General features: G+C 38.9%; 1 protein-coding gene across 15 annotated transcripts in view; it reads left to right on the top strand.

The window, feature by feature from the left end:
* The window catches only part of ptprma (protein tyrosine phosphatase receptor type Ma), a 267,072-nt gene extending 244,435 nt beyond the window's left edge, over positions 1-22,637 (top strand). For all 15 annotated transcript variants that reach the window (XM_037537053.1, XM_037537051.1, XM_037537052.1 and 12 more), the window contains 11 exons: positions 157-254; positions 4,880-4,996; positions 6,258-6,412; positions 7,816-7,951; positions 9,728-9,877; positions 10,568-10,741; positions 14,889-15,020; positions 15,892-16,017; positions 16,747-16,910; positions 19,339-19,474; positions 21,591-22,637. In XM_037537053.1, the coding sequence (XP_037392950.1) occupies positions 157-254; positions 4,880-4,996; positions 6,258-6,412; positions 7,816-7,951; positions 9,728-9,877; positions 10,568-10,741; positions 14,889-15,020; positions 15,892-16,017; positions 16,747-16,910; positions 19,339-19,474; positions 21,591-21,644 (1,442 nt within the window). In that variant the 3' untranslated portion in view covers positions 21,645-22,637. The remainder of the gene's footprint in view (positions 1-156; positions 255-4,879; positions 4,997-6,257; positions 6,413-7,815; positions 7,952-9,727; positions 9,878-10,567; positions 10,742-14,888; positions 15,021-15,891; positions 16,018-16,746; positions 16,911-19,338; positions 19,475-21,590) is intronic.
* Positions 22,638-26,563: the final 3,926 nt, after the last annotated feature.

Raw genomic sequence — 26,563 nt, 5'->3', positions numbered from 1 at the left:
ATATGCTGTAAGAACTCACTGGGAGTCACCTTGTGTAGCTGTAGAAAGCTGCGGCCTTCGTTTGCTTAGCGATGTTTCAAGTGCTACATGTTTTTCATTAGTGCAACTTAAACTTTTATTCATTTTCAATCTTTTTTCTCACTCTTTCTCTTTCAGGACCCATGCAGGAGACAGTCTATGACTTCTGGAGGATGGTATGGCAGGAGAATACAGCCACTATCGTCATGGTGACGAACCTGGTGGAAGTTGGCAGGGTATGTTAATTCCTTTATGAATGGACTGCAGTGATTTACATCTCCATAGTACTGAAGGTCAAACTCTTATGTTTGATCTTACTATAGTTAAGCATGATTAAAATCTCTGCTGTCAAGTGGTTTGGGTACAGCCTAGTAGATATCATGTGATAGATATTAATCTTAATATTGAAAGTCAGATCTTCTGAGAACATGAGGGTGATTAAGAGTGCAATACTAAATGACAACCATTCAGTGATTAAAAGCTGTGCATCCTGCTCTGCAATCTCATAACACTGTACACCTCTGGCCACTTAATTAGACACACCTACCTTGTTGGTACACCCTGTACACTTAAAGACTATAGCTCATGTTTTTCCATGCTCGGTTTGTGTTAGTCATCCTCTAGCCTTTCATCAGCGGACAGTTCCTGACCATAAGACCACTGTTTACTAGATATTCAAGATGGGATGTGTTTAAAAACCTCAGGAACGTCATTTGGTGACACTGTGGTGCTGAGAATAGTCCACCACTCAAATAATGGTCAAACATCTGGTCAGCAGCCTTTCCACTAATGGATGGGCCTAGTAATTGTATACCTGAAAATCACCTAAATGGACAACAGTTATTCAGAAAAGTAATCAGTTACAAATTACTTATCATTTCTCTCAAACTGCAATGAGATAACTATGTATTATGTTCTGTAGAAAGCATCTTTAACTCTCTTTGCTTTACTTTCATGTTACTCTCTAAACCCAGAAAAGATCTATACCAACTGGAAAGTACAAAGGAAAAACAATATTCCATTCCGTACTTTATTTAGAAAGGAATAGCCAAGTATCACAAACATTACAGTAAACATGGTGTATCACTATCCATGTCTGCCTTTGCTATGAAGCAAACACCGCCAGGTATGCTGGATTTAAATAATGAATTTGACTATTGCTATTTGAAAACTTACAGGCTTGTCAGTAGAAACATTTCAAAAACAGCTGCCATATTTTTTTCACATAGCTGTTTCTGAGTGAAAATGTGTCTGGCCTGTATAGGTTTGGTTGGGGTTCTCTTCTTTTTGACTTGATTTATTAACAGTTTAATTATGGAGTTCACAGTGCCTCTTGGGCTTGCACTGTTGTTCTAAATTACTTAAAAAGACAGGCACAGATAATCTATACATAGCAATGGTTAAATATATATTTTAAAGGCATCGCATGGACTGTGTATTCTTTCAAAACCCCAGTACGCTGAGTCAAGTCAAGTCAAGTCAAGAGGCTTTTATTGTCATTCTGTCTATGCACAAGTACACAGTGGAGTGAAATTTCACTGAGTGAAACACAGTGGTGGTCAGTATAGTGTAGTGGGTAACATCTCTGCCTTGTAGGCTGGGGTTCAATCCCCACCTTGGCAAACACCCTACACTATACCAGTAAGAGTCCTTGGGCAAGACTCCTTACATTACCTCCGCCTACCTGTGTAAAAATAATCAAATTGTAAATGCTGTAAATGTAAATTATGTTCCTCCTGGAACAACAAGGAACAAAAAGTACAAAGACAGTACGCCAATCAGACAAATACAGGCAAATGAGCATTCTAATGTTTGAAGTTATCTTTAGAATGTCCAGAAAAAGAACCTGACAAGTAGATGTTTGTCCCGCTGGTGTACCTTTGGAGATGTGTGAGTAACTCAAGTAACCAAAGTCTTGTTGTGGGGAAAAAGTTATTGCATCACTGTAATGCATTACTTTTTACTGCCTTACCAAACACTGATGGCCAATGTGTGTCAGTGCAAGTTGCTTAATAAACTGTCATTAAACACCATGAAAGTTTAGCGAGGCATATTGTATAGCCGGCATTCATGGTTTTGAAACTGAACAATCTCGTCAACAGTCTTATAATTATGTACTGTACATATCACTTAATGTGTGGTTTGTAATTATGGCAGTCATGTGCAGCCATGCTCAATACTACAAGAATGAGATGACACCAATATGTTGTTGTCGAACATCTAAATGCATCCAACAACACTGAAAGCTGAGCACATTTCAGAGTACATTTTCTGCCGACCTTCACTCGGCGCACATCTGGTCCCCTGCTTCCATTGTTTAGAATACTGTGCCTAATCTCCCAGCGGACTGTGCATTCTTCATCAAGTCTAACTGAGTAGCCATCCGTCTCTGCGGCAGCCAATCAGTTCCCTCCCTCTTCATCATTGCTACCATCTGCTGTGTTTCGTGCCTGATGAACTCTGGGAATTGGTCTCGGCCCTCTCTATGTCCTCCATATTCACACCAAGCTGCTTCTCAGCTGCCCAGTCCTTTTCTTCTCCTTCAACAGCACAGATGACTCATAAAAGCCAACAAGAAAAAGAGCACCTTCGGTAACCTCTAGCTCCCCCTCGACCCACAAGCACATACACAAAATACGCCATAATCTTGAGCAGTTCGGGCCTCTTTCATTTTAATTGATGTAGCTAATCTATTGGATGCCCATGGGGGATTTAGGGTTTAGGGATGATTTGAAAAGGGCTGTGTTTGAGGCGTGGCAGGAGCAGGACACTCTGATTTTATTTTGATACTAATTAAAGCAGACGCTACAGCCGACTCATCAGTGACCCGCGCGCACTAGAGTTGCTGTGCTGGAAAATACTTCTGTCCAATGGCAAATAACTTGTCTACTTATGCTTTCGCCTTATTTGAGGCTCAGTAGACTCTTGATGATGTTTACCAATGAGTGTGGCCTGTGTGACTTCAGCCTACGCTACCCATCAGACACTGTACCATCAGTTTTCAGAGATATTTATCAGCATTCTGTACATGCAGGAAAGCTGTCTATTCTGCAGATTTAATCAGGGGCTTTTGAAGAGCTGAAGTGTCAGCACTGGCATACTCATTCTACTTAAATTTGGGATTGTGTTGGAGGGATTATCCTATATTACAAAGTTAGCCTTGGAATCTGTCCGGCCTTGGTTTATACCTCCTGCTTTAATCTTAGGACAGTGGTTTCTGTATAAACGTCTTTGATTTTTCCTACTTTGGCATATCTGGTAGTTCCTGAAGGAGCTGAAATCCACTGCAGGGACTAAAGCGCAGGGGCACCATTGTGCTTTTGGCTGCCTGTGGCAAGAGCAGGACAAATCCCTGACGCTCCCAGCGGAAATCTCTGGCTTGGAACTAATGGGATTTCTAAAGCCCCATCTCAATATCTGACAAGAACAAAAGGGGTCTCTGCTGGATCAGCTCGGAATAACATTTGACTCATTAATAAGTTATTAACGTACGAATGGAATAATACTGTTGTCGAAATCAGAGTGAATTTTCCACTTCTCGACGTGTTGGTGAAATTAGGCTCTGATAAGAAGTAGGCCAGTGAGACCTTTGCTGAGATACTAAACACTCCACTCTTGAGGGAAAATGATAACATGTCATGTGGCTTGTTTTGAGAATTTAATATTACATGCTTTAGAAGTTATTCAGTATAAGCAGCGACCCTATGATTAACTCCCCCCCTCATGATACTGTTCTTCATGCTGTTTGTACTTGAAAAAAACTGTAGCTGTTCCATAAAAACATGCTGTATTAAGTCAATGTCAAGAAAACTTCTGGCTTCATATCTAGAACATAGATCGTAGAAAAGTATCAGCAATGTCCATAGAAAAGCCTAAATTTAGCAGCATCTGATATGAAATATGAACACAACTCATTACAAAATGAATGCTGCCTCATTTGGAAGATGCTTCGCTGATAGTGTCATTTTGACAGAGAAGTCTAGATACCATCACACCGCTGGCGTCTTTCCTCTCTGCTAAAACCCATCAGGCGGAGCCAGCGTGACTAAGGCTGTTTCCAAATAGCCATTAAACCCCAATTACTTCATTAATTAGCATTGTGTTGATGTGCTCATAAAGTAGGAAAACATAATAAAAGAGATGACTGAATGGAAGGACAGAAAATATGAAGATAACAGCACATGGATGTAGAGGAGAAAGAGAAGCGTGTGGCAGTACGTGAGGAAATGAGAAAAAAGGGCAGGAAGTAAATGATCAAAAGGAGAGAGAAGGAATCAATTGTGAAGGCCCCCCAATGCATTTAAAGCAAAATGGTATTGATCATCACAACATCAAGGCCATAATGGAAAAAAAAAGTCCATAATAGAGACAATTTGCCATATTTAGTATGGAAAAAAATGCTCGTTTGCCTTTCTTGTGGTGGAGAAGAACAAATTTGGCAGCAGGCTGGTGTAGAGTTTCAGAGCTAGGCTGGAAGCTCTGGTCTAAAGAATATGGAGCAGGTAATGTGAGGGTTAAAGAGAGGGGTAATTGGGCAGGGGATGATCAGGCACAGAGGTTTCCACATATCTGGGACACTTGAGGCATTAGCGTCTCGCTGTACAAAGAAGAACACATCTGCAGTCAGGCTTCTCCTTCTGTGAGGTAGATTTCACCTCCTTAATTTCTTAAAGAAACACGTCTGTCAACAATAATGTGTACAAATGTTTAAGCTGCTACCCAAACTTTATATAAGACTATATACAAGTCCTTCATGATCAAGTCTTATTCCTTTACTTGAGCTGATTTTAGTAGAATATTCAGTAATTTGGCAGTGAATGCAAGCTGGTTAATGAATGAATTATCTTTTTGTGTGTTTCAGGTTAAGTGTTGTAAGTACTGGCCAGATGACACAGAAATCTACAGAGATATGAAGGTGACATTGATTGAGACGCAGCTGCTGTCAGAATACGTCATTCGAACCTTCGCCGTGGAAAAGGTAGAGGATAGTAGCCTGAAATTCAAGAAAATAATCTGTGGTGGACAAAAGTACAAGAATTCTGTGCTAGAGTAAAAGCTGAAAGGATGAGTTGTGTTCCAAAATACTGTATATGTGATTGTAACAACTTTTGACATAAATGTTTTTGAAAAGAATAACAGCTGATGAAAAATCGAAAGCACGTTGTTATTTATTTAATAAAGGTGCTATTAATTGTAATATAACAGTGAAATTTCTCATTAGCACAGTTCCAGCAACGTATATCATGGAAAAAAGAAAATTCTTGAAAGTAGTCTGTAATGTGTTTTGCACAGAACCCTTCATATAATCTTGGTAAAATATTGCCTGAGTAATACAATAGAAGTATTATTTCTATATTTCCACCTGAGTGAAAGTGCAAAAGTGCTTGTGAATGTATGAAAAGTAAAAATGCTTTACTGATACTGTGTTTATTATTTTGATGAACAGTTCTATTAAGGAGACCCTTTGTGACTGCAGATGTGCAGAGCTGAGTTAGGTCTGCTAAGGTCCCTTTAATAGAACACAAAAATAGTAATATGTAGTGAAATATATACAGCTTTAGGGAGCCCTCATGAGTCCACAAATAGCAGGATTATGATGTAAATGAAAGTGGCCAGATAAATCGAAGTTAAACATTAAGAAAAGGTGTTTTGAGGTTCAATATTGGTGGTTAAAAATCTGAATCTGAGCAACAGTAAAAACCAATAGCATTTCATTACATTCAGGGTTGGACAAAGTGCAGTAGCTCTGTCCTTGAGTGAAAGCAGAAGCACTAGGGATGAACAGATATGGGAATTCTGGACCAGTGCCGTTATCCAGTCTTTTTCTTGCATAGTTTTATTTGAGTGCTCTTCTCAGGAGATCTATGTGGCTACAAACACAAACAGCTAACTTAGGTTTTCATGTCTGTAGTCACACAAGTGTCCTTAATAGAACTTGTTCATCAAAATAATATCATACCGAATTGGCAGTGAAGTGCTTTTGTGAACTCCTGAAGGCTACCTGAAGCTGTGGGTATTTCTGTGTATGTGAGTCACTGGCCCTCTCTGCTTCAGCTGTATTTGTCTCCTTCTCTTCCTCCCACAATCACACAAAACTTTAGACAAACTCACACACATATTCACAGATTCTCACAGATGACTCTTGTGGGAGTTTGAATGGAAATTCTGTGCCAGCAGGTCTCACTTTGAAACTTCCCTTTGTCTGTGTGTGTGTGTTTGTGGTGGTTTGTTTACTGCAGCGAGGAGCCCATGAGATCAGGGAGATCAGGCAGTTTCATTTCACTGGCTGGCCAGACCATGGAGTGCCCTACCATGCCACTGGCCTGCTGGGCTTTATCCGCAGGGTCAAATCCAAGAGTCCAGCCAACGCTGGCCCCATGGTAGTCCACTGCAGGTCAGTAGAGGTCTAATAAAACAACCTTCCATCCGGTCTGCAGCTGTGCAGATTCCTACGCATCCTTGTGCTCAGTAGTACGTAGGAATAGTTTCTTACATTTGAGCAGTTTTTTAATATAGGCTCTTGAGACTCACTGCACTGCTGACATCTTCCCTCACTGCTAATGCCCATCAGCTAGAGCCTGTATGAATAAGCTTTCCAAATAGTCATCAAATCCTAGTTATTTCATTAACTAGCATTGTCTTAATACACTCATATGGTAAAATTAATTAAAAAGAAGACAATATGAAGAGAGCATCACACAAACAATCATTATTTAGGTAAAAACTGCTTTTCATGATAAAGACTTGATGAAGACAAAGCTGAGTGCTGCAGAATACACGCTATGTATATAAGGAGAAGCTGTTTTATGTCCACAGGTTTTTAGGTATTTAAACATGTAATTGTTATAAAATTCAAATGTTGAAATGTTATGTGGTCCTAGGGGTGAGTGATATTTCAAAAATATAACATTGACACTTTGAAATCTTTTCACCATACACAGTATGCAGTTTTTGTAAATATTGTGATGTATATGATGCATAATTGATATATTGGAGAAGTCGAAAAGAGCCAGCAGTGCCACATTTTAAAGATACTTTCTAAAGCTAACTGCACTAAACCTAATTTAACAGGGCTAATTATGTTCTCTTTGTAATGAAACATTCAGTTGGTGTGTTTTTTTCTAGATTTCTGTGTAAATCAGTGGTTAAGATGTAAAGTAAGATGTGAGTGTTTTGATGTGAAAGGGTTCATTGTAGAGAAACTTACAAACTCAGATTTCTTTACAGTGGTGGTGATAGGAACCAGGGGTTTCTACAAAACAAATATAGCAATGAGTGTCCAAATAAAATGGATAAGGTATGGGCCAAAAGCTTTGTGAAACTACCATAAAACAGTGTTTCAGGCAGTGTATTCATAACCATTTCATGGTTTCTTGGGAAGCAGATTTTGAATACCTTGAATGTCTGGTTCTTATATGATTTTTTTTTCTGACTGGAGCATTTCACATCATACCATTCTGAATGACTTTGTTTGCATCTTAACTGAATTATGCAGAAATGTTGAAAAGAATTTTCCCATTTAAGCAGTGCTAGCATCCATGATATGCTCACTAAAGCATTTTGTCAAATAATGTGCACATAATTTATCTTGATAATGCTACAAATCTTCATATTGCTCACCCTTAAGTGTCCGCAAACTTCTAAGACCTTCATTGATTCTACATTTCTCTTTTCATTTGACCTTGTGTGTGTGTGTAATCAGTTTTCTGACCTAATTCTCATAATTTCCTCTCTCTCTCTCTCTCTCTCTCTCTCTCTCTCTCTCTCTCTCTCTCTCTCTCTCTCTCCCTGGCGCAGTGCTGGTGCTGGCCGCACTGGCTGCTTCATCGTCATTGACATCATGTTGGACATGGCTGAGCGTGAGGGTGTGGTGGACATCTACAACTGCGTACGAGAGCTTCGTTCGCGCAGAGTCAACATGGTCCAGACGGAGGTACTGCAGCCAAGCAGCCTCACACAGTCTCACAGCTTCACATCACACCATCCACAAACAAGCAAACACGTATTTATGCTACCACGCAGCTCACTCAACAAACGGAAACACTCTCTACACAATCTACAGCCATCACTCTGCAGAGCTGTGAGAATAACCTTGCATTTGAGTCAGAGATTATTTCACCTCTCTGGACAAAAGTACTGTGAAAGACTGAAAAAGTGGTCAGATTTGACTGAAGTGACATTCTCCCTGGTTTGTAGGTATTGATAAGTAGGAAAATGTGAAGTCCTTTTTTGGCTACATCTTTCTGTGCACCAGCTCAGAGCGGTACCATAATGAAGACAAATGAATTTCTTGGTGCCATGTAAAATTGTTAGTTTTTAATTAAATGGAGGCAGATGGGTGAACAGAAATACAAACGAGAGGTTTTAGAAAATACTGTGTGCAATTTGTGATGCACATGGACCAGTAAATATTCAACAAAACAACAGCCTTTACTAATCTGCATAGCATTTTTTTTGTATTTCCCTTGAGTGATTAAAGAAATAGGACTTAATTGGGTAATTTGTTACATATTGTGAGCAGTGCATTTGGGGAAAACAAAACTTTTAGACTTTTGAAGTATACACATATATTTTTTCTCCTTTTAAAAAATAAGGAATAAATATTTCTTAAGGTTTCTTAACATGACTGTATGGCCTAAGAATCAGTTTGACCGATAAGCAGTGTGAAGGACGATGTAGTCAGCAGTGACACTACAGTAGCCTAGCCTGAAAGCCACTGACCCTCATGCTGGAGACTTTTGTCAAAAATGACATCTCAAGACATTTTGGCAAATGCCACTTCATGAAAGATTAACGTCAAGCAGGCAGGTCAGTGTTTGTAAGGAAAGAGCACTGGTGGCATTCAGTCCATCACTGTTGCACCTGGAAAAGGCATGATGTAGTAACACATGCAGATTGTTTTCCAGTGTGATATTATATACAGTAGTGGTATATTGATATACATGCATCACTACTTATTTAATTTCCAGTTAAAATGGACTTTAAGTACAATTTCTTAATTTTTCAGGGAATATTTCTGAGGAGATTAGATATAAGATAATCTACTTGTATAAGGAGGGAGAAAATCAAAGGAAAATAATTGAAAAAAACAGTAGTTTCCAGAACCGGAGTTCAAAAAATGACTGAAAGATACAGAGAAAATGAAACTCTTAAAAACCACACAAGACCTGACAGACCAGCAAAACTGACACCACCAGATAAACAGTAGTTAAAGCTTTCATCTTCATGAGAGAGGAGAAAATCAAGCTCCACTGCAGATCTGAACCATTACTAAGAAAAGCAAACAGACAAAAAAAGACAATGCGCAGATCAGACAAAGAAGCTGCTGGTGTTCCCAGAACATTGGACTGACCAGCCCAGAGTCCAGACCACAACATCACTGAAGGTGTTCGGGAGAACTTGGATTGTGAGAAGCACACAATTCTTTGGAGATGTGGAAAACATCCTATAAATTTATTTGAAAACTGAAAGCAAGAGTCCTGAGAAAAATGGAAGCTCTATTAAAAGCAAAGGGTGGACACATCACATACTGAAAAATATATTTAATGGTTTGAAGAGTGATCTCTGTTTTTTTGCAAAATGCTGCTCTTTGCATTAGTATAAATCTCTGAGTAGAGTACCGTTTTACTAAACACTTGGTGTTCTTTGAAGGTGTGAATATATTTACTTTATTAGCCTTAAAATATTTTCCAAATGTGACTGTTTTTAGGAGCAGTATGTGTTCATTCATGATGCTATCTTGGAGGCGTGTTTGTGTGGTGACACCACCATCCCAGCCAATCAACTACGCTCAGTATATTACGACATGAACCGCCTGGACCCCCAGACCAACTCCAGCCAAATTAAAGAGGAGTTCAGGGTGAGTGGTTAAATGTGTGTGTGGGTGTGTGCGTGGATGTTTAGAGTTCATGTCAGCACTGGAACACTTCCCCTCAAAAGACAAAAGATTGAAAACACCTTGTTTCTTCTGAAATTTACACTGTTGTTTTTCAAGATTTGCATATGAGGAAAACATATAGTTAAAATCATAGTTGTTTTTACATAAAATGTAAAAGGTTTTACCATAAAACAGCTATTTTTAATGCTTTGGTGATGTTTTGTAATCTCGTCTGTGTGTTCATCTTCATTGGTGATGAGCAGATTGTGCCTGAATAATGATTTGACGGTTTTCTTTTTTGAACTACTGTTAAAAGTTATTTTAAGCAGCTGAAAGGTTTGAGTGTTGACGTCACATCAGCCTCAAAAGGGCTTTAAAATGTATGGAGTATAGCATTATTCCCAAAGCAGGACTTTTATCAACTGGTTGTTCAGTTATTTTTAAGAAAAAATAGCAATAAGCAGGATTCTTTTTAATATGTTAATATTATATTAAATATTTTGGATTATATTAATATATAAATGCATTTTATACATAATATGCTCATTTACTAAAACATCTTGTGCCCAAACTTGTGATGGGCAGTGTTCATGTGACTGACATGTTCTATTAGCTTGTTAAATCGACTGTCAGTGTTTTTATGCTTTGTATATGGGCTTATGATGTGCTCAGACTTTGAACATGGTAACCCCCACTCTGCGCGTGGAGGACTGCAGCATTGCCCTCCTGCCGCGCAACCATGAGAAGAACCGCTGTATGGATGTTCTCCCGCCTGACCGCTGTCTGCCCTTCCTCATCACCATTGATGGAGAGAGCAGCAACTACATCAACGCTGCCCTCATGGACGTATGTATAGTAACACATCTCCAGTGGGCTTACAGCGGCCACCCTAGTACTCATGATAAATGTGTAGGGCCAGTTGGCTGACCTGCTAGTTGGTGACTGTAATTAAAAACACTGCTTTTTAATAAGAGAAAACATATAGAAACCTGTAGGCTTTTTATTATGGTCTCATGTTCAGTCATGTGACCTTAAAGCACTGCATTTTTCTCACTTATTTGAAATAAAAGAGTTTGCACTACATTACAGTACAGTTTATATATGCAAACTAAGCTGCGAAACAGCACATTTTGAATTTATTTTGATTTTGATTTACTACCCATTCAATCTATAACAGTTTAGCGTTTTTTTATTCGTTTTTTTTTTTTTTTTTTGAAACCCCAGGCCACTATCCACTGGTCACACCACCACCCGCCCCAAGGATATATATATATATCCTTGTATACATCTTTACATACATCCATGAATAAACATACATATACAGATACTTAAAAACTTTTAGTGTTACTAAAATATAACACATATTTTCATTCTGTTATTGTCCAGTTTGTACTCCACTGTAGTACAGATGTCATATGAATACTGTAGACAAATATACAACCGACATAGAAAAGACAGACAGCTATACAACCAACATGAACAAGACAGACAGAGAGACAGACATACAACAGTCAAAGATGCACATTAATACACGTACCTAATAAGTTAAAAAGAGTTGCAATTTTGCATGCTGTAACAATGCATTCTTTTTTTATGTATTCATTTAGCTATTTTTGATTATCTATTCATTTATTTATTTATTTGTAATAATGAGGCATAATTTGGTGTTCCTTTTAATAAGGATGTGGAAGAGAGGACAGCTGTTGTTAGTTCTCAATATAATGTAAAGTATGACCATGTTTCTTTGTATGCTTTTGTGTTATTTTGTAATCTTGCAGTCATTTGTTCTAGATTTCAGTGATCTGTAAGAAGGTTGAGCCAGTGATTTAGTTTATATGGATTCAGACTGAGTCGTTTTGAACTAAGCGCTGAGGCATGATTTGGAGACCTGCAAGATTTGATTGTTTTATTTAGAATGTCTTTCATCTATCTGTACTGAAAATGACAGTGATCTGGCAAGTTGTATTTTTCCTTAACCATGTTGAAGGTCATGAGCAAATCATTGGTGTATAACTGTCCAAGGCTAGTTACTCCTCTCTGACTCCAAGCAGAGAATGAGAAAAGTTTATAGTTAATTAGAAACATGGGATTATTCCATATTGGGGTATTTTCGGAAGGGGAGAAACTGTAATTGAGTATTTCATTAGTATTTCATCATTTCATCCACCAAGCAGCTAGGGTAGTATTTATTGTGTTGTATTTGTAGCAACATGTTGATTTGATAGTTTTATTTATGAATGGTATACTATGTACAACTTTTTGCTTGATGATATAAGAAAAAATAATACAAAATTTGGGGCACCAACATATTTTTATGTTTCCAGTAAAATTTTGTAACTGCTTTGTCAAGAGAGGAGAACCAGCCAGTAGGGGGTATGATAGGGATCATGGAGAATAGATAATTGACTTTGGGGAGAATGTTCATTTTGATTATAGAGATTCGTTCTAATAGAGATTTGGAGATGAAAGATGGAAGTTTGTTCTGGCTTGTATTTCGAGTAGTAGTGGAACATAGTTGAATTTATAAAGATCTTTGAGGTCTGTAGAGATGTGAATGCCAAGATACTTAATAGACTGCGCTGCACATTTAAATGGTATGTCTCAGACCTGAGCATCCCAATCCATCCCGCCTAGAGGCAGAATCTCGTATTTTGACCAATTGATGGAGTAGCCAGACACCTTGCTATAATTGTTGATTATATTGATTTGGAAATATATAATGAAATATCATCTGCAAATAAGATGATTTTATGGTGGTATGCTTTGGATTGAATGCCTAAGATATTATCACATTGTCGAATAGAGGCAGCCAGGGGTTCAATAAAAAGTGTGAACAATAAAGGAGATAAGCAACAACCTTGCCTAGTTCCTCGTTGGAATGTAGGTGATTTGGATACATGTCCACTGGTCAAAATAGAAGCAGTTGGTGAATTATACAGTTTTTTCCAGTTTATGAAATATGAAACCAAAGGGTTTGAGGGAGGTGAAGAGAAAGGACCACTTCACTCTATCAAAAGCCTTCACAGCATCCAAGGAAGCTATTATAAATGGGGTCTTATTTGGTATGTTGCTGTTATACTTGTTTATGTGATATTAAAAATTCTTCTTGTGTTTTCTGAGGAGTGTCTCCCCTTGATGAATCCAGTCTGATCCGTACTTATTAGTGAGGAGATAACAGACTCCAGTCTAATGGATAATGCTTTGCTGATTATTTTTATGTCAGAATTAATTAATGAAATTGGCCAATAATTAGAACAATCAGTAGCATTTTTATTTGGTTTTAGAATCAGTGTAATGAGGGCTGTATTCATGTGTTGGGGTATAACTGATAAATTTGATACATTTCTAAATTAGTTTTGAAAACAGAGGCGAGATAAGCGACCAAAAATGTTTATAAAACTCTGCTGGGAATCCACTTTTTGAATGATGCTGAATACAGGGCAGTCGATCAGAGCAGGGGTTACTTTCACTTCATTGTTGGAGGCACAAAAAGCAGCTTACTTGATTCTAAGGGTAAAAGAGAAGTTGGAAAAAGATCACATAACATTGAATAACAACCAACTGGAAGTAGACATGCATGAAAAATAAGATGTAAGAAAAAATTTCATATTTTTTAAAGCTGCACTATGTAACAATTGGGGATTTGGAGACCTCTCTGGTGAAAATGAGTAAGTGCATGCAACATGAACATTTTGTAATGTCAGCTGTGCTTCTGACCCCTTCCCCGCATGTATGAAAAAATCTGACCCGATGCCTCTGACCTTTATGATTTCATGCTTTATAAGGTGGCTGGCAGCAACGCTCACATCACTATTTTAATTCAACCTGACTCAATAATGCTATGTTCTTGCTGTAGATGGCTATGCCACAGTTGGTTCTATGTAGAACCTTTTTGAAAAGGCTTCTAAGATAGCACCAAAAGAGTTCTTCTATTGTAACAATCTTGACATCATAACAATAGCAGAACCCATTTTGTACTATATAGTACGATTTTCAAAAAGGTTTTATGTAGTCATCTACAGCACATTCTCCATCAGTCCGAAGAACCATTTCACCGTGCAAAGAATACTTTAATCATGCAAAGCGTTCATGGATCTAAATAGAACCATTGTCTTTACTAAAGAACCCTAGAGGAACCATCTTTTTCAATTTTACCAAAACAGTCACATGTAGTGCAGCTTTAAGTTGTAATATGTTAAGTTCCTGCAATACATCTTCAGTATAAATGGATGCAGTATCAATACAACAGTGAATGTTCTGTAAAACTATAAAAGCTCACTTTACTGTAATACTGCCCTGCCAGAAAGTGAACATGGTAATTATTACATTAAATAAATTAAAGGCAAGAAAAACATGAGAGAAGAGATTTAAGCGGAAGGAACAGACAGTGAATGAGAGCAGCGGACAGATCAGATTCCTCTATTCAGCAGTACTGGTATGTCCTTGTGGGACAGTAAATTGCATATTCGTCTCTGTAATAATCACTTGTTTTTTCTCCAGAAAGCCAAAGCAGAACAGTGGGGGGGAACAACATGATAGATGTGAAGCGCTTCTCTCTGTATGCCATGCACAATTATGTGCTTATTGAGAATGATTAAAAAACAGATGGAATTGATTCATTCCATTGTCATACAAATGGATAAAACTAATTCATAACTGTGTATGTTTTTATTTTTTCTAAAACACTATTATATGACTCAATCTAAATTGCTTTTATGGAAAGTATGTTCAAAGCCTGGTAACAGAGCATTTATTTTCATTAGAGCAAATGGAAATGTCAGTGGCAGTAGCATGGAGTACGGGCATAACAAGCAAAAATGGCTGAAATGAAACGCCTCTTACGTCAATTAGTCAACTAAAGGCATTCATATTCTCTGTGTACTGCAGTTCTCGCAAAAAGTGCTGACACTCACTCTCTCCCTCTCTTCTCTCTCTCCCCTTTCCATCTTCATTTCTCCTTTTTTTTTCTTTTCCTCCATGCATCACTCTACAGAGCTACAAGCAGCCATCTGCTTTCATCGTTACCCAGCACCCTTTGCCCAACACTGTAAAAGATTTCTGGAGGCTGGTCCTGGACTACCACTGTACATCTATAGTAATGCTAAATGATGTGGACCCTGCCCAGGTACAGTGTGTGCTTCGCCTTCTCTCAGTTCTCTTTCTCTCTCACACACATGCACAGTATAATGATGGAAAGGCAACAAGTATGCAGGGAGAGTGAAAGCTCTAGATGTATGTGAGCTTGACTTTTTTGGCCTGAGGCTGCTGACAGGCTGACCCGAATCAAAGCCCTGCACTTACATCCAGCCCAGCTTGCACTGTCAGAGACAGCCCTTTAGTCTCCACTCCTATTGCAACCTGCACAGGAGAAGACGTGTTGCCCCTTCACAAATCTGTCAATCAATCTGATATACATGCAACATGTTATGGTACATCAAGGGCTGTGGTCCATCATCAGCCTCAGACTCTCTGCCCACATATATGCAGTGACTGATAGCTATTGCCCTTTTGGCCACCACTATCAAGATTCTGATTGGCTATCCGCACATCCATGTGTAGGTATCTCTAAGCTCAGGGATTCATCTTTACAATGAGAATTTTATCAAAATTTATCAAATTAAGAGCTATTTTTTGGAACCCAAAGCTTACTTTTGGTTTCTTTGAAAGCCTTGAGGGGAGAGCGTTGGCAACAAAAAAAGTCACTAAATTAGTCTAATTAGTTTACTGCTAGCTGATAGTACTAACATTAGCAAATTCAACAGTTATGTTGGTAAATGCCTGTTGAATATTCATGTCAAACCACTCCAAACATTTAAAATACCGCATTATGCAAAATGCATATTGGGATATCAAAAATAATATAAAGATAATATTGTTATTGTTTTGTACAGGTACAATAAGGACTCTCAAAAGCATGTAAAAATTGTGTGCTGTATTGGTGTATTGTGGTGAAGGTGTGATGGTAATGTGGAGGTGTGTGTATTTCCTCTGTGTAGCTGTGTCCTCAGTACTGGCCTGAGAATGGAGTACACAGACACGGGCCTATTCAGGTGGAGTTTGTATCTGCTGACTTGGAGGAGGATATTATTAGTAGGATATTCCGCATCTACAATGCTGCACGGGTACGTACACTTATACGTCAACATACACACATAACTAGTAAGTAAGTAAGTTAGTCAGTAAGTTTGATTTCAGCCCTTAAAATAAGAATTCGGCCAAATGTTTATACAGTTGTCCTTTTTCCCAAAGTGTAGTTAGTCAGTCAAGACAGGTTTGGTTTCTGAAATGTGCTTATTTAGTTTAGCACTGGAGCTACAAGGCTAATGGAGCTAACAAGTAAAGAGAGCTGGGTTGAAACTGTTTGGTTTGTTACTAAAAGCATTTTTAAACGAGACACATACAAATATGCCTGTTCTGTCATAAGGTGAGGGGTTGGGAGGATTAAGGCAGAATTACTTTCTGGCAGACCAATTCAAAGTCCTTAAGGGCCAGTTGTAGCCCTTGAGCTACACTTTGGGCATCCATGCTTTGTGATGTACTGTTATATACAATATGAAGAAAAGTATAGACAAAATTCAGGCTTTAACTACTTGAGGCTTCAACGGCACTGTAATTGTGTTAGCTATGCAATATACTTTTGTCCATAATTAGATAACAGTATGCCATACACACACATCTTGGCTTATCAGCTATACTTAGAATAGGGGGGAAATAGTGTAAATTAGTTTTTTGGCCACATTGTCACTTTAGTAGCCATTAATTCACTGTGAAACTTATTTTCCTTTGTGCAGTCTTTTCGCAGTGAGGCAACTTTTGCTCAGACAGATTCTGATTGTTTCGTTTCTCTGCAGCCGCAGGATGGGTACCGCATGGTGCAGCAGTTTCAGTTCCTGGGCTGGCCCATGTACCGGGACACACCTGTGTCCAAACGCTCCTTCCTCAAACTCATCCGCCAAGTGGACAAGTGGCAGGAAGAGTACGATGGAGGAGAGGGCCGCACTGTGGTGCACTGCCTGTGAGTATCACACACAAACAAACAAACAGATTGTGTTTTTGGTGCTACATAAAGCTACATTTCAGGCAAAACGACTATTAGTCAAACATAACGTGGAACGTCTTTAATAAATAATCATCAATCCAAAATCTCTTTGGTCCAAATACATCAAAGATAGAAATATGTTTCTAGAATATATTTATCTCTTCATTTATGTATGCAAATTGGGCTCTGTATGAGTTCACTCACTGAGAATAATTCCAGCTATAAATTAAGCCTTGTGATTCTTTAATACAGTGATAGAAAGTGCGGTAGCACCCTGGAAACAATTCTAGTATTGATCTATTTTACTCTGGATGACAGGTTCCATTTTGCTCAGTGGACATGCACGTGCTGTAACTCCTCATTCGTTAGTTTTAAATAACTTAAAGCGAAAGTAGTGAAAGTCTCTGAATGGGTCACCAGTGAGACATTCGGTTCAGTTGAGTTAACTGAGATCATCAAAGCTCTTACACTTAAAAAACAGCAACTGGGCTTCTTCATCAGGTCAAATTAACTACCTACAGAGATGCCACTGCAGGAGTGTAATGACGTCAGTCATTTTTTATGAAAATCACCTTCTCCTGAGTCTATATAATGTGATCCAAGTGCAGCTCACACAAATGTTAGTTTGTGCTTACTGTAATCCATTTTTTCATACTCATACTGTACATGAATTACCCAGTAACTACTATGAAAGGAATGTGTAAATAGCTCTGATCAATGCCAAATGAGGTCATACTGTGGATACCCAGAATTAGCCCAAGTCTCCCCTTTGAGACTCCCCCCTAGGCTCTGGGTCTCTGTAATCTCACCTCCGTCTTATCTGTGCTCCTATTTCGGAGGGATCGGCCGGGTGGGGTGGGGTTCCCCGAGGCCCTGGCTGGCTAGAAAATGAGATCAGTGTGCCCAAGAGAAAGTGTGCAGACCGGGCCGCCATGAAGCTAATCTGGCCCTGTGCTCCTGAGAGCAGGCCTCCATTCCCCATTCCCATCCACCGAGCCGCGAGGAAAAGAGGATCCATGTGACTCTTATTAGATTCCCGGCCTGATTCCAATCTTACAACTCGCTCTCTCTCACACACACAGACACACATTTGTTTTTGTGCAATGTCAGAACCCAGAGTTATGCATACGTTTGTAGGCAAAGGTTTGAACACACCTGATCAAATTGCACGTTGATTTTCTGAGTGAATTCATGTAAACACAAACATTCAACTGTCTGTTTGCTGAGTTTGGAAAAAGAAATAATAAAATAAAACATTTGTCACATTTTATGCTTGATTTTTCCCTAATATGTTAAATTCAGCGAATAGTAATAGTAATTATTCATTAAACTGTGAAGTGTGTTCTGTATAGAGGATGTGTAACTTATTTTCACTTACAAATTCACAAAACATATCATTTGACTGGGGCACCCAAACTTTTGCATGCAACTGCACATATGTTCTTATCATAATTCTAAACTTAACCTCAATAACAACACAGATACAGTTTTGCTCTCGCAGTTTAACAGAGAGGTATGTAGCTTCTGTAAAAAGCTCTTAAGAATGCTGGGTCTGTTTAGTTGGTCCTGATGTCATATGTTCATCATTTGTTCTCTGTTTTTCTTAGAATAGACATTTTTGACCTGAACATGTACAAAAACACACACACATTGTCTCACACAGCTGGACAGCAAGTCTCTTCTACATTACCACCACAAAAAGTTGCTGCTCCACCCTGTGCTGTTTTCCATCTGCTGAACTGCAAATCAACATTAGCACACATGCACTTTTTTAAGCTAAACAGTGGGGCCTGCCCCAAACATTACACAAAAAGTTCCTCAGCCTTCCCTAAACCAGTTTGAAACCTATTCTATGACACTTCAAGGCCATTAGGGGGAGGTTGGGAGGGGTTATGCAGGCTAAACTGTAATGTCTATTGCAAGCCAGGGTCAGCACTCGCAACATGTGAAGCCTGGAGACTCTGGCTGTGGTAAATAATAGGAAACAGTCATGCTGAAGTGTTTGGCTCAGTGCATGGCAGGAGCTTCAGGCAGTGCTCTGAGACCTGGCACAAGACAAGGGGATGAGAGGGAGAGGGGCGCCATCTAGAGGGCACACCACAGAACTGGACAGTTTGGTGAAGCTTTTAGAAGCGCTTCGTCCAACGTTACATCTTTAAATGACAACATTCCGCATTTATTAGCAACGGACACTTCACAGTGTCACTGAAAACAAATATTTAAATGTACCCAAACTAAACTGTGCAGTCAGGTATAACATACAAAATGCATAATAAGTAGATGGTCTATTATCTTGTATTACTGGTTTTTTTAAAGGTTTTCTCTTCTTTCTCTCTCTCTCTCTGTCTCCTTCTCTCTCTCTCTCTCCTTCTCTCTCTGTCTGTCTCTCTCTCTCTCTCTTCAGAAATGGAGGTGGACGCAGTGGGACCTTCTGTGCAATCAGTATTGTGTGTGAGATGCTTAGGCACCAACGCTCTGTGGACGTGTTCCATGCTGTCAAAACACTGAGGAACAACAAGCCCAACATGGTGGATCTATTGGTAAGCAGTCAGCTACATTCAGCTAATGCAGAGTTTAAACAGATCTGCACAGATCAGCACATCTTCAGCTCTCGAGTCTGTGCATGGATATTGTACAGATCACAGTGCCTGTGTTACTGGAATATGTCCCTAGTCCTGATTCCAGCCATTCCATAAGATCTGTGTTCCATTGACATCTGAACACAGTCCAGTTGTGGAAAGGTAGTGCTGGAGGATGTGTCATCTGTATCAGTGCAGTGTAAATGTTAAACCACAGTATGGATTTTACGTTTTAGTAGCATTGATAGACAAAAAAATCTTAACTGCCTAAACTAAAGTTTGGAATCACTTGTTATATTAGTAATTGTCATTCAAGAAAAAGGTAAAAAGTGTTAAAAATGAAATGCAGAAATGTAAACCAATTGTTTATTTCCCAATTTGCAGTGTTTTAAAAAGCTGTGTACAGTGAAAAGTTATGACACAGTAAATAAAGTAAATAGGAATAATAAACATAAATTTCCATTTTATTTCTTCTCACAAAATTAGAGTGAAACACTGTTTGATCAGTGAGTTTGGTCACCACTTTTCAAATATGAGTCTTATTCATTCATTCTTAATGCTATTTTTTATGAAGTCATCTACAGCTCCATGTCATCATGTAAAACCTTTTACAGCTTCCTACCATTTGTTTTAAATATATAGAATATTAGCATCATAAAATAATATTTATACCTGCCACAGATCTGGTTTTATATTACTGAACAATGATTCCAAGTCTGATGCTTCAGATTGTTGTAATAAATACAAATTAAATGAACAGTTAGCTACTTTTCTGAAAATGTGGATTCTGTCTGATTAATGTTTACAAAACTGTATAAAGGTCCTTTTGCTGTAATTGTAAGAAAAAACAGAAGTGCAGTCGTATGCAATGTTTGGATGACCCTGGTCAAATAACGATTTGTTGATGTCTAAGTGAAAAAAGGATACTGCATCCTCTGCAGAGAACACACGTTTACTGTTTATTTGCTGAATTTAACATATTGGGTAAAAAATAACATGAAGAAAGATAAAAAGTGGCCTGTTCAAAAGTTATATTTTATGTTTAATGTTATTTCCTATATGTTCAACTCAGCAAATAAATAGAAATTGTGCACAAATATTTGCTGAAAAATTTGCATATTTAAATGTGTTCTCTGTAGAAGAGAACAAAACATCATTTAACCAGGGGTGCCCTAAGTTTTGCATACAATTGTATGTCAGGTTTGTAAACATTCTTTCATCACATAGAGTAGCATGACTTAGACCACATGGATTATTAACTTTATTATTTACGGGGCAGTCGTGGGCTGGAGGTTAGGGGTCTGGCCCTGTGACCGGAAGGTTGCCAGTTCAATCCCCAGGGCCGACAGTCCATGACTGAGCAAAACACCTAACCCCCAACTGCTTCCCGGGCGCCGTGGATAGGGCTGCCCACCGCTCCGGGCAAGTGTGTGCTCACTGCCCCCTAGTGTGTGTGTTCACTAGTGTGTATGTGGTGTTTCACTTCACAGATGGGTTAAATGCAGAGGTGGAATTTCCCCGGTTGTGGGATCAAAAAAGTATCACTTAACTTATTGCAGATTTAAATATCGCATGATACCGTCATTTGGAAAAGATTGTGACGTTACATTTTCTCTGTGCAGTTATATCTGCATTGCTAATCCAGCCGCTGCATTTAAATGTATTTGCATATACATTGTTTTTAAATGTATTTCCCCTGAGGGTCAGAGTCCTAGGTGTGGTGCCATTTTCTGACAGAATGACTGTTTTTGCTTGTTCATCTTGCAGCTCTAGAATAAAACACTGCCTTCACAGTCATCTCTGTCACATTCATATTCCTAAAGGTTCGTGTAATATCGTCTTGATATAACTCAAAACTCGCAACACTCTACACCTCGTGTATAGTACACCTCTGTGGAATACCATGGCCAAGGTGATGATCAGCCAAAATGCTCTAAGTGCTCTAAATTGACCTTTCATGTCACTTAAGGAGCTGAAATTGACTTGAAAACACTTAGACATGCTCTGTAGCTCAGTAGACGAATCGGTGGACTGCTGTGAATCTATTTATACTGATTATTGTGTTCTTCTCTTGCAGGATCAGTACAAATTCTGTTATGAAGTGGCACTGGAGTACTTGAATTCTGGCTAAGTTGTCTGGAGACAGCTCCCCCCGTCCTGTCCTGTCTCCCACTGTCCCGTGGCCCTTTTTTTCCTCGAATAGAGACTATACCACGCATGAATGTTAAAGGGGTGGACTTTAGACAAGAAGAGGTGCGCTGCTTGGACCGCTGTGGCTGTGATGTTGGCCGTATGTGGTCGGAATATGGTCTTCAGGGTCGAAACGGAGGACCGGACGCTTGCACTGCCCAGCTGAACTGTCCACAGTTTGAACTTTGAACTCTGACCGTTAGCCCCTCTTCTGTCCCTTGTATTCTCTGTATGTAAATTTCAGCGCGAGCTGGGCAGGTCATACACTCGCGCCTCATGTTCTACGTCCTCTCTTCCTCGAGCACACTGATGTACTTCTCTCTCGGTTCGTCCACGTCTCACCCATGTTCAGCAGTTTTTGTTTTGCTTTTTTTCTGACTCTGTCCTCTTGCCTGTGACTCCCGCGTCTTGCCTTTCTATCCTCGTTGGATGATAGCTGTCATTTCCATTTTTGTGGAGAACATGATATAGACTCATGTGGATGTGTTTATTTTTATCACTGATTTTTATTTGATTTTCTACTTCTGTTTGTTAATAGGAGGCAGAATGATGTGTAGCTGAAGTTAAAAACTGGCATTAAGAGCACGGATGCTAAATGTTATGTTGCCATTATTGTGATTGCTGCAAAATGTTGTTGTGTTAAAGGTGGAGCACTGCTGAAGCTATCCACGAGCAAGCTTATCGTCATGTCAAAAGATCCAAAGCTTATATTCGTGATCATTTGTTAATACTGTAAATACTTGAAGGATGGCAGATTATTTATTCATTGAAAGTTTTTTGTGAAGCACATTAAGTGACAATCATGTTTTTATTTGGTCATTATTATCTCCCTCTTTTGTCAGGCTTGGCATAATAATGGTGACCAGGATGTAATGTTAGCTTTTTATTTATCTTGTATGGAAAAATTCAACAAATACATACATATCTATACCGATCTGCTGGTGTTCCTGTCTTTTTACTCAGCACAGCTGGAATGCAGATTCAGTGCAGAGTGTAAGAAATTGGACAGTGGAGAACATTTTTCTTGCTTTGGCTTTTTGATTTAATGCATGTGTGATATTTGAGCTGAAACAATGACTGAATGATTAAAAGCATAATTTGAGGGCGTCTACTTCCATATACGGAATCACAGCCCTTTTTATACAGTAATGGTTTTCAGCCTGTGGGCTACGGCTTCCCAGTCGACTGTGTCGGTACTGCGAGGAGCTATTGACAGTATTTTTTATTTTTTAAATGCAAAATATTACAGACTTAAATAAATTGTTAAGCTGCATTAATAAAACAAATAAATTGGTACCCCCATAGTTAATATTTGGGTAAGAAGAACAACACTGAGCCAAGTTCAAATCTGTAGACTGAGATGACCATTGCAAAAACTTTGATTTTGTGTTTCTACAACCATTTCTGTGTGGATTTTGATGTGTGTTTGGGGTCATTATCTCGCTGAGAGGTCCAGCCATGGCCAAGTTTCAGAGACAGACAGATTTTGGGCTAAAATTTCCTGCTATTTAGTGGAATTCATTATGCAATTGATTCTCACAAGAGCACCCACAGCAAACAGCCCCAAAGTACCATGATCCACCTTCATATTTGACAGTGGGTGTCAGTTGCATGCAGTCCATTTCTGTCTCTTTTGACTCACAATTACATTTGCAGGTCCAGTAACATTTTGCTAAATGAATGTGCTGCATTTTGTGGCATCCTCTTAGGAAAGGCTTCTATTATGGAAAACACTTCTGGTGATCTGTGGCATCTGACAACCGACTGTGAAATTTGAAAACCCCAAGATTTAACTAAACTGTGAGACTGTGATCTTTTGGTTTCTCTTGGCCTCTCCCACCATTGTCATCATTATGTGGGGGCAGTGTGTTTGTGTGTCCTCTTGCTGGAAAATTTTCAACAGTTTCATGCATTTCAAACACTGTAATTATCGCCTTGATTGTGCTTAATGGCCATTTCAACTGACTACTACATTTTTAATAAACACTTCCTAATCTATGCAGATCCACAACCTTCTGGCCCATTTGAGTCGACAGCTCTTTGGTTTTAGTCATGTTGATGGTGTAACCTCATGATTCCAGACAACAATAGCTTGCCTGGTGACTGGGAGTGAGTATTTAAACTAAACTTCAGGGAAGCCAGTTATGTCACGCCAGGTTTTCGAAAGAATACACTGTTCTTAAACTAAAACAATGCTGTGGTTAAATAATAAGCTATTTCTCCAGACATGTTTGAGGAACATTTGAATCATCATTTGTATTGTTTATTTTGTGTGATTGTTTTTGTCCAGCTTCTCAAGGGGTGCCAGCAATTCTGGAGTTGACTGTAAATCTTGTGGGCCACAAGAAGGTTTTGTCATTGGTTGTGTAGGCAATGAGTTGCAAAGAGTTGCCCTGTTATACATAATTCCCTATTTCAGAGGACAGTAAGGGAGTGGACAGTTGGCTGCTCAGTTGTTTTTTGGCCAGCTGTGGGTCGTTGAGTTGATTCTAGATGAGTCGTTTGCGTCTGGAATCTGTTACCGTTGTTTCTCTACATGGGGATCAAAGAAGCATCTGGGCTGGTAAAGCAGGTCATTCTGAGACTGAAGTATCAGAAAAAATCAGAGACAGAAAAACTAGCATGATAAAATCAACTGTTTGGTGGCACTGTGAAGAAGCAAGAATGCTTCATGTCCTGGATCATGAAAATGAACAGTAAGTAAAAGGACAGCAATATGAAACAAACATGTAAAGTTTGAATCTGGATTTGTTACATATATGGATGTGAGCAGTAAAGGCACAGCAGAAAAATCTAACTTTGAAATACAAAATAATGACAGTAATTTTTAAATTTTTTTAAAGCAAATTGCCATGTTTCTCCACAAGGTCTTTGGCTGGGTCCTGCGTTTAATTAACAATGAATCTGATTGGCTGACGGCTGACGGCGCACACCTGAAAAGGCTCACAGCTCTCAGTTCACTCCTTCTCTGGACTGGCAGGTGTTGGAACTTGCTGCTGTCTAACACGCCAGTCTTGGCTCAATAATGAGTTTTTCTAGCAGAGGTTACCTGGTCAGCGTGGTTTTTGAGCAGTTAGTTTAAATTGATGTGCCTGAATGTGAGTTACTAAACAGAAGTGACATCAAATATGTACAAATCGTTTAAGTGAGGGTAGAAGTGGGTGCTGTCTTCTCATTTTTTCAGTTTTTTCTTTAGATTTTTTTGTTTGTTTGTTTTAAGGTGGTTTGATGTTCATCTATGTGAGCTACGTACAAAAGAGATGACTAGAACAGCATTTATTGAAACTTTAAGCGGCGCCCTGGCCAAAACAAGAATGTAAGCGTTGTACATGTGATTCTACCACAGCACTGTTTACTAGTTTAAAGACTAGGAAAGTCTGTTCTGAAGTACATTGAAGGTGGAAGTAAACTAGGAAATACAAGTGCTTTGTGGATACTTGGGGTGGGTTGTTTAATTCATTTATTTATCTGCAGTTGGCTGAATTATTTCTTTAACAAAGAAAAAAAAGCTTGATAAACAACTGAGGTTAGTGCTGTATCGCTAATGCTACAGATAGCTCTGTATTTACTAGCTTCTAGGCCAGCAGTGAGGTGCTGAGAGCCGTAGTGATCCCCCAACTGTATGATAGATCTGTGCAATCCTTACTGGGTACCTGTAGTGAAAGAACAATGATTGAAAAAAGCCCAAAAATTACACAAAATTGATTTAAGATTGAGCAGCACTGCCCTACAGAATGCTACATGCCAAAATAACATTAAATTCTCACTCTGGGCCAAAATATTGTAATTCACTGTGTCCTGGTCTATTGTGGTACTTTCCCTGTTCAATACCACAAAAAAGTACTCAACTGTTCAGATCCCAACAAAAAAACTCGCTCTTTCACTTTCTAGCAGCACAATGGCCTGAGAAGCATTTTAAAAATGTCTTTTAGGACCCAAAAGCAAAATGTTCTTGCCTGGCCAAGTCAATCTTCTGACCTTTAACACTACTGAGCTTTACATTCACTGAGGCAAGACTGAAGGCTAAAAGCCCCAGAAAGAAGTGGGTATTGAAAAGGGTGGCATTACGTATCTGACAAAGCACTAGCAAGGAGGATACCCAGCATCTGTAGCACACTGCAGTCAATAACTGCTTGATACCGGTCACCCAAAACTTTCAACTAACAGTCAAGAACATCTATTTCATTAAAGAATGTTAATTGCCAGTTATGTTTGGTCCGTTGAACTGGAGGGACTCCTGGACTGGATATCCTAATTACTGACTGAAGCTGGCATTCTGCACTTTAATTTCTTAGTCACCGTTTCATTTTAGGTTCAATGTGCTGATGTGCAGAGCCAAAACTGTCACTGTCCAATTACTTATGATCATTTCAGTCAACACTGTAAAACATTAGAGATCAAAACCAGTTCAGTCAGCAGAAAACACGAGACCTGGTTCCTTTATTTTGGAATCAAAGCACTTTATTGTATGATGGAATTTGTTTGTTCCTGTTGGAGTTCATATCAGATTTTGGATTTCAGTCTCATCTGCTCTTAGTTTCTCTCATTTAAGAGGCACCACTGACATTGAACAAAGATGTAGATGCCGTGCTCGTATCATGAGAAGGGCCTGACCTACAAATTGCTCTGATTAGGTATAGTATGACTATAACATCACAGCAGGAGCAAATGAATTTCCTTGACCACTGAATAAGAACTTCATGGTGGGCAGTTTGCTCATTTTCTCTACAATGTCAGCACTTTGCAAGCACAAATGATAAAAAGGTCATTCAGAGGGCATTGGCAAGACACAAATAATGCTGCTGTTTTGTTCAGAAGTAGATGAAAAGCTGCCTCAAACAGGAAAGAGATTCTTATGGA

The sequence above is a fragment of the Pygocentrus nattereri genome, chromosome 3, assembly GCF_015220715.1.
Source record: "Pygocentrus nattereri isolate fPygNat1 chromosome 3, fPygNat1.pri, whole genome shotgun sequence".
NCBI lineage: Eukaryota > Metazoa > Chordata > Actinopteri > Characiformes > Serrasalmidae > Pygocentrus > Pygocentrus nattereri.
Note: the sequence above shows the minus strand (reverse complement) of the source record. Positions and strands in the feature narration are given on the sequence as shown.